The following is an 8,549-nucleotide window of genomic DNA, read 5'->3' on the forward strand; positions in this document are numbered from 1 at the left end:
ACATTTGAATCACCTTTCTTTTCCCTTCTTTCCAAATCAACCTTAAGCATTTAGACACAAGCTAATAAGACTTTAGATTCTCTCTACCTAACTTACTGAAGCAGTTTCAGGTAAGTGGTAATGGCAGAAGGTAGATTCTAACCGAGGGGAGTGTGAGGGGGAAAAGCTAAGGATGAAAGAGATTTGTATAAGCTCTTAGGCTGGGAAGAAGGAGGGGCCCACAATGATGGAGAAGCTGAAGGTAGGAGAATGAAGACATAACTGATGATGGAATGGTCCAAGAGAAGTGGAAAGGAGCACAAGGCTGATCGTGGCGGGTATTTCGAGTGAAGATTCAGCAACAGGACTTGGAGGAAGGTGGTCAAAAGATGCAAACTTCCAGTTTTAAGATAAATAAAAACTAGGTACATAATGTACAACATGGTGACTATAGTGAACACTGCTGTTCGACACACAGGAAAGTTGTTAAGAGAGTAGACTCTAAGAGTGCTCATCACAAGGAGAAATTTTTTTCTTCTTATCTTATCTTATAAGACAATTAATGTTAACTAAACCTATTGCAGTAATTTTATAATATATGTAAACCAAAGCATCATGCTATATACCTTAAACTTATATGATGTATGTCAATTATTTCTCAATAAAACTGGAAAGAAAATAGAACTTGGCCATATATACAGGCAGTGTAATGAGTAGGAAAGAATCTGACTTGAGAGGAGGCCAATCTGGATTCTAATCCTGGTACTACAATTTATTGATTATAAGATCCTAAGAAAGTAATTAAACCTCTTTGGGTCTCTTCTTCCTTCCCTAAAAAATTGGCGTTGGTAGCAGCCCATATCCCTTTCCTCCTTAGAGTACAGCTAGACTTCATTTCTTGGAGCCACACGATAATCCCCCAAATATTTAATAACCAATATGGCACAAGCACTGACCAGCGAAAGCAAATACAACAACCGGTCAGAACAGGCACCAGCCATAAACAATCAGCCCTGCAGAATCACATTCCTTCACGGAGATGTGAACATAGGTTTGGCTGCTTGGATAAAGAGGACAGAAAGAACAAATTCAGGAAGACAAACAAAACAAAAACAAAAAAACCACAACAGTTTAATAATTTACAGAAGCATTTGAGTAGTGTTTTATAATTTATAAAGTACTTTCACAAACATTGCTTGAGTTATTGGAAATAATACCTAGAAAAATAGGATTGAAAGTTCAGTTAAATACATTTATAATATGCAAACAAAGTTGCTGCAGGTGAATAATGGGGTAAGAAACAATCCCTACTCTAGGGAGCTTACATTGTGCTAGAGGTTTAGACAATATACCATTGATTGCACCTTTTCTAGATTTTTTGTTATAGATAGCTAAAAAAGTGTATGAACGTTTAATGTTTGTTATAGTCAGTAAATTGTGGGACTGGGATGAGAACCCAAATCAGCCTCCTCCAAAGTCACATTCTTTCCTGCTTATTATACTGCCTATATACTCTGCCAAGTCCTGTTTCTGAGTTTTCACTTGAAACACCTGCCGTGATCAGCCTTGTGCTCCTTTCTAACTCCTCCTGGAGCATGCACCATCGGTCGTGCCTTCACTCTCCCATCTTCAGCTTCTACATCTTTGTGGGCCCCTCCTTATTCCCAGCCTAAGGATTTACTCAAGTCTCTTTCACCCTTAGTTTTACTTCCTACACCCTTACCACCACCACCACCACCACCACCACCACCACCCACCACACACACACACACACACACACACACACACGAATCTACCTTCTGCCATCACCACGCACCTGAAACTGCTTCAGTAAGTCGGGGATTCTTAACCATCCCACTCTAATATTAGATATAATTTATAAGAACTAATTACCAGGCCCTGTACCTTTTTCTCATTCACTCCTCAAAAAATCTAGTTAAGGTATTGCAATTTTTCACATTTCCAGGTGAGGAAACTGAGGCTCAGAAAGGCTATATGACCCTGACTTGTTCAGGATCACATAGCAATTAAGTAACAGAGCTAGATTGCAATCAAGGTTAGACTTCCTGCTAAACACATGTTCCTGCCACTCTGCTACAAGGCCACCATTCAGCCCACACTGACCCCTCCTTCTTTCAGAGGCTCTTGGGAGATTGAATTGCCAAGCTAGAGTCCCTATCAACAACAACAAAGAAGCCAAACATCTTTTGGGGGTGAGGAGAGGCTAGGACTTGAAAGCAAGCATCTACTAAGAGCTAGCCCACATCTTGAACCCACCCTTAGACCTCCTCTCCCTCAACAGTCGGACTTTATAAGGAAGGTCACCTAGGTTTGGTGAGTGAAGGACCCCTACATCGACCAAAGCAGAAACAAAAAGCAAGGACAGGGTAAGCAGGGCATAACTCAGCCCATATCTTCTTACGCTTCTCACCTGTCTCCTCCACCCTGGGGAGCACTTTTCTTTCTACAACTAACACAATTGAATGGAAAGAGGCTGGCTTGGCCAGAGACCCGATTGGATGCCCACCTTTCAGTTTCAGTTGTGCTAATGTCCTGGTGTGAGACTCTCTGTACTCAGTGTGTCCCTGTGCATAGGTTCCCCAGGCATGCAATAGGATTGGTAGCAGCCTGCTTCTCTGCAGCTAGATATCTTGCAAAGAAATTTTATTGAAAGATGTCTGCGCATTGTTGCATTGTTGTCACATGTAGTGACCCTCATAAATGGCTTTGGGCAAGTCATTTGGAAAAGAGAATAACAGAGGTGGTTGGTGTTTTTTTCTCTTCCTTTATTAGATTCTGCTCTGATTTGCTATATGGAGTTATGTAATTACCTGGAAATGTGTTCTGTGCTCCCACTTGCTTCCCAAATACAAACAAACAGGTCACAACCCCAGTGTTGTAATGTTTCAACCTGAAATCTGCTTAGATAACCCAGCAGAGTCATTTGTCCCTTTCAAACAGGGCAAATAGTGTATATCCAATCAGGGCCCTGGAGTGCTGAGGCAGAGGAGATAAAAGTCTGAGAAGAGTTAAAATCAGCATCCAAGTTGGCTCCCCATTCTTGCTGAAACTCCCAGAGGGAGACTGTTAAATCATGAAGTTAACTGCCATCCTTTTCCTTTGCTCCATGCTGCCGCTAAGTATAACCCAGGAGTACCACTCGCAAGAAATCGACTGCAATGATGAGGATGTATTTAAGGCTGTGGACGCAGCTCTGAAGAAATATAATGATAGAAACCAAAGTGGCAACCAGTTTGTATTGTATCGCATAACTGAAGTCACCAAGACGGTGAGTGAGGCGTGTTTAACCTTGAGGTTGTTTGGGATTACACACACACAATCACCAAAGAACTGATAATCAAAGGTAGAAGCTTACAGCTCTTAATAAAGACCACTCTCTGGCCTAGGACTGCAGGGCAGGGTATGACTAGTCCTCGGGCCACCAAGGTTGCCTTCCTCTGAGATCAAAGGAGTAGTATCCTATGGTGAAATTAAAGAAAGGTGGATGGAATCATTTGAAAGGGACTGTGCAGTGTGAAATAACCCAGGAACTCAGGCCTCAGCAAAAGGGTTTACTAGATGAGCAGACTTAGACTCAAATACAAAGGTCTCTAGACCTCAAATGGGGAGGGGAATGCTTAAGAGGGTAAATCTAACAAATACTGTATGTGTATGATCTCACTTATAAGTAGAATCTAAAAAAGTCAAATTCACAGAAGCGGAAGGTAGAATGGTGGTTGCCAGGAGCTATGGAGTGGGAGAAATGGGGAGATGTTGGTCAAAGGATACAAACTTTTGATTACAAGATGAATGGGTCCTGGGGATCTAATGTACAGCATGGTGATTAGAGTTGATTATACTGTAATGTATACTTGAAATTTGCTAAAAGGCTAGATCTTAAGCAGTCTCACCACACACACACACACACACACACACACACACACACACACACACACACACAGATAGTTGAGGTGATGCTGTGTTAGTTAACTTATTTGTGGTAATCATTTCATAGTGTCTGTATATCAAATCACCGTTGTACACTTTAAATATATACAATTTTTATTTGTCAATTATACCTCAATAAAGCTAGGGTAAAGTGTGGGGTATGTCTATGAAGAGTCAGAAATGAGATTAACATGATTCTACTGCATTAGACAAAATACCTACCATGAAATCCACATGGCTGAATGCATCAAGGATAACAGCAATGTTCTAGTTGGTTTTTAATATTTTTTAATCACTTACTGATGCACTCGGGTTGAAGACAAATCCTGACAGGACATGTGATTCCAAGAAATACAAATCTTTCAATAGTTTAAATGAATTTCACTGTCTCTGAGATGGTTAAACAATTGTTTACTTCAGTGGAAAAAAAATCCAGCCATTCGACATGATGAGATTAAAGAAAAAAAACCCAGTGGACATTTTTTTTTTTCCTGAAAGTAAAATCGAGCCATTCTGTTTCACAAACTGGTATAGTCATGTGAGTCCTGGGGCCCTCAGCAACATTTTATTGGTGCTATCTTCATTGGCTGACATCTGTGGCAAATGTGTGTGTGTGTGTGTATGTGTGTGTGTGTGTGTGTGTGTGTGTGTGTGTGTGTGTTTCCTAAAATGTCCATAGAATCTTAGCTATGTGGGCATTGTCTATATCACACCACTACTTTATCGAAATCTGAGATCTAGAAGGAACCTCAGAAACTATCTAATTTGACTGTTACCGGAACAAATGGGGTCTGTCTTCCTTTGCTCACCTGAGTCAAAGAAGAGATATGTGCAGGTTTTGCAGCAAAGAAAGTAAGGTTTATTTTAGAGAGTTGCACAAGTCCTGGAGACACAGGTGAGCCAATGCTCTCAACAACCTGCTCCCCTGCACGCCCCCCCCACCTCCCACACACACCTAAGGCTAAAATGTTATCCTTAGTGTAACTGAAATGTATTGTTCTCATGATTATAGACCTAAGGCTTAATGATTAAAGGAGCAGGCATACAAAGGAGAAGGTTGAAAAAAGCAAGTAAGTCACTATGCCATTATCTGGGCAAAACTAGCTTGAATCAGAAAAAAACTGTATTAAAGAAATGAAATTTGTGTGCAGTTATAACTCTATCATCTCCCAGATGCAAATATTCTGACCGGCACAGACTCTGAGAGAGTCCTGCCCCACAAGTGAAGAACCCTAGGATCTGGGTTAGCTCTGCCTTTCCAAAGTGGGAGGCTGCCTAAACTATGCTCCATCTACTTGGGGAGGGGGGCTCCTTTCTCTCACCTGCAAAGTGAAGGGCTGGACAACAAGACCTGCCAGGTCCTTTTGCTGCTGCACATGCCAGAATTTTGCTTCTGAAAGTTCATCTAACTCAGCACCTTTGCACTTTAAAAGTCTTATTATTTCATGACATGCTAGAAAGAAACAGAAAACAAAACAAAGCAAATAAAAATACTAGAATTACCCACAACTAATCACACCATCCAGAGATAACTGTTAACATTTTTTTTCAAAAATGAAACAAGCCCAGGAGTGGGGAGGAGGAAGGTAGACAGGGGAAAAAAATTAAATCATTTCTTCAATTAAATAAATAAATAAAAAAAAACAAGCCCAGGAGAGGGGAGGGGGAAGGTAGACAGGGGAAAAAATTAAATCATTTCTTCAATTAAATAAAAAAATAAAAGAAATAAAATTAAAAAAAAGAAAAAACCCTCTTGTTTGTTTACTTTCTAGTTGTACAAGTAATATGTATTTGTTTAAAAAAATACTCAGATAATTCAGGAATGTTTGTTTAAAAAAGAAAGGCAAAGATAACTGTACGCTCACCATTGATAGACATTTTAACAGCTTTGCTGAGTGACTTTCCAGACTTTTAAAAATCATGTACGCACATATAAATCGGATACTACAAAAATAGGCTAATACTATGGATAATACTTTGTAACTCAAAAAATATATTACGAACATTCTTCTAAGTAAACATTTATATCTTTCATCATTTTTAATAGATGTTTTGCACTTGTTTAATTAAATCGAGATCAAATATTCATAACCCTACATATCTCTGATTGCTTTTTTTTTTTTTTTTTTTTAGGAAAACCCTGACATATTTTATTCCCTCAAGTACCAAATCAAGGAGGGTGACTGTCCTGTTCAAAGTGGCAAAACCTGGCAAGATTGTGACTACAAAGATTCTGAACAAGCTGTAAGTGTGCTGACATTTTGGAGCCTCCAGTTTTCTCCATTGAGCCTGCCAGATTTTTTTACTAGTGCTGGGGACAATGAATAATATTGTTGAGTCTTTTTGTGAGGGATACACATAAACCCTCAAATGTATAGAAAAGTCGAATGCTTTATGTCTGGGTACTTGCGTAGACAGAAGGGGCGTGGAGAGGCTAGCTGTTAAATGTGGAGAAAGCCCTCCCATGAGAAGAGAACTCCAACGACTATTTGGGACAAGTGGACCCAGAGAGACTACAGATCAATACTTGGGCCAAGACTGAGGGCTGGTAAGGGGAGACAATGGGAGCTTCCATTGCACAGGTCTGAGTGTGAATCCTAGTCTGCCTCCAACTGGCTGACCACTCTGAACCCAAGCACTCCCTTTAGAAGGAAGATAAAATTGGCCTTATCTGCTAGGAGGGTAAAAGTAGATACATTATGTAAAGGTCCCTGTTTCAATAACAATGGCTATCCTAACTAAATGCCGGACATCAGCTTGCCCCACCACCGCTGGTTATTCGGCCTTAATTAAGGCAGACTACAGAAGGTATCGGCTAGGAAAGCAAGCCACTTTTTCCACAGTCCATGGATTCACTGCTTTAATGTCAAAACACCGGCATCCTGTTTGCAGTTCGAACACTGAAGTTGAAAGGTAAGTCAAGAGAAGAGTTTAGCAGGCTAGTTCTAGGGCATTGTGTCCATTTGGGTGGAAAAGAAATATCTCCAGGGCTTAACCAAAAAACTTTTACTTTAAAACCTCACCATTGATGCTGCCTCTTCTCCGATGTCTCTTGAATATCAGTGGCTTATAAATAATATTCATTAGGCTAAAAAAGCATTCATTCTGTGTCTCAAAACTCTGTTAGAAAAAATCTTGACAAGTTTTTTAAAAAGAAGGAAAGTTATATTTAGCAACAGAACTAGATGCACTTTTCCATTTGAAAGATTAAGATAAATGTTTTAGCTGGTTGTTGTTGTTGTTGTTGTTGTTGTTTAGGCCACAGGAGAATGCACAGCAACTGTGGGGAAGAGAAAGAAAATGAAATTCTCTGTGGCTACCCAGACCTGCCAGATTACTCCAGGTAGCTGACACATCTGGTGGTGGTGCCTTGGGGGAAAAGGAACCATTTCTGTGTGGGGCCAGGAGCACAACATAGAAGAAGCCCCTCCAGAGGGCAGTGGTAGGGAAGCCATTTGCAGCTTTGGAGTGGGGGAGGGGAAGAGCAGCAGAGTCCTGAGGCTGGGGCCAGGCTCCCGCCAGTCATCTTCTCAGCACTATCCAGATTCTCTTCCTGAGAGTGGTACTGTAGTAGGTGTGTGCCAGGGCCCTGTGAAAGGACTAGAAGACATAAGACCTGCCTTCAATTGTAGGCAGCATCCTAGAGTGAGAAAAGCACAAGCTTTGAGGCCAGACCTGGCCTGGAATCTTTCAAAAGCTCTTCATCTTTTTCGGCTTCTCTTTTATCTATAAAAGAGGACTGCAATAGTTCTTGCGCACAGCATTTTTGTAGATTGAAACTAGATGATACCCCTGAAGGTATAATCATAATAATGTACTAATGATAATCAGGATAAAAGTAATAATAGCTAACTTTATTGAGCACTTATAGCCAGGCACAGTTCTAGTCGCTTTACATGTATTAACTTATTTAATTCTCACAACAGTTCTGTGAGGCAAGTATTAATATCCCCATTTTACAGATGAGGAAATGCAGGCCCAACAGTGTTAAGTATTTTGCCTGAGATCTCACGGCTAGTCATGAACAGAACTGGTATAGTAGACTCTCTAAGTATGGAGCAACTCATGAACAGATGTAACCCCGTTAGCTCCTTCCCTCTTGTGGCAGAGGGGCTGGGTACAGAAAAATGGGCACATCTAGGTGACATCAGTCGTAGAAGCCATCCCAGATCTGGCCTTCTACAAGATAGAGTTTTAGTATATGAGCCTCCAGAACGGTATTTTCAGCTACTCTCTTGAACCTCACCAGAGTGGCAGTTGTTCTATTCTGGATTTAGTAATCTGTACGGAACCCACAAAAACTATATTTCTTGAGTTTCAGCTCTTGCAAGAAGTTGCATCCCCCCAAAAAACAGTCCAAAACAGAAAAAAAATCACAAGTAATTAAAATTCTTTTCCTTGGAGTAGCTTTTTATTATTCAGTGTAAGAACTCTATCTCACAAGCAAATTTTCACATTATCCAGAACACAGCACTTATATACTATGAGAAAAAAAGCTCTTTGCCACACCTTCAGAAATTACTACTAGGTCCACAGTCCCTCATCTGAAACCTTTTTAGTCAAATGGGTTTCAGAATTCAAAATTTTAAATCTTTATTTTAATTTTTAAAAATCTTTCCAGA

At 40.3% G+C, this 8,549-nt stretch overlaps 1 protein-coding gene across 2 annotated transcripts in view; it reads left to right on the forward strand.

Annotated features, from left to right (window-relative positions):
- Nucleotides 1–3,073: 3,073 nt before the first annotated feature.
- The window catches only part of KNG1 (kininogen 1), a 22,628-nt gene continuing 17,152 nt past the window's right edge, over nt 3,074–8,549 (forward strand). For both annotated transcript variants that reach the window (XM_006926898.2, XM_015599886.1), the window contains exons 1-3: nt 3,074–3,268; nt 6,061–6,171; nt 7,186–7,270. In XM_006926898.2, coding sequence (XP_006926960.2) covers nt 3,074–3,268; nt 6,061–6,171; nt 7,186–7,270 — 391 coding nt within the window. The remainder of the gene's footprint in view (nt 3,269–6,060; nt 6,172–7,185; nt 7,271–8,549) is intronic.

The sequence above is a fragment of the Pteropus alecto genome, unplaced genomic scaffold (genome assembly GCF_000325575.1).
Source record: "Pteropus alecto unplaced genomic scaffold, ASM32557v1 scaffold88, whole genome shotgun sequence".
In the NCBI taxonomy this organism is placed as follows: domain Eukaryota; kingdom Metazoa; phylum Chordata; class Mammalia; order Chiroptera; family Pteropodidae; genus Pteropus; species Pteropus alecto.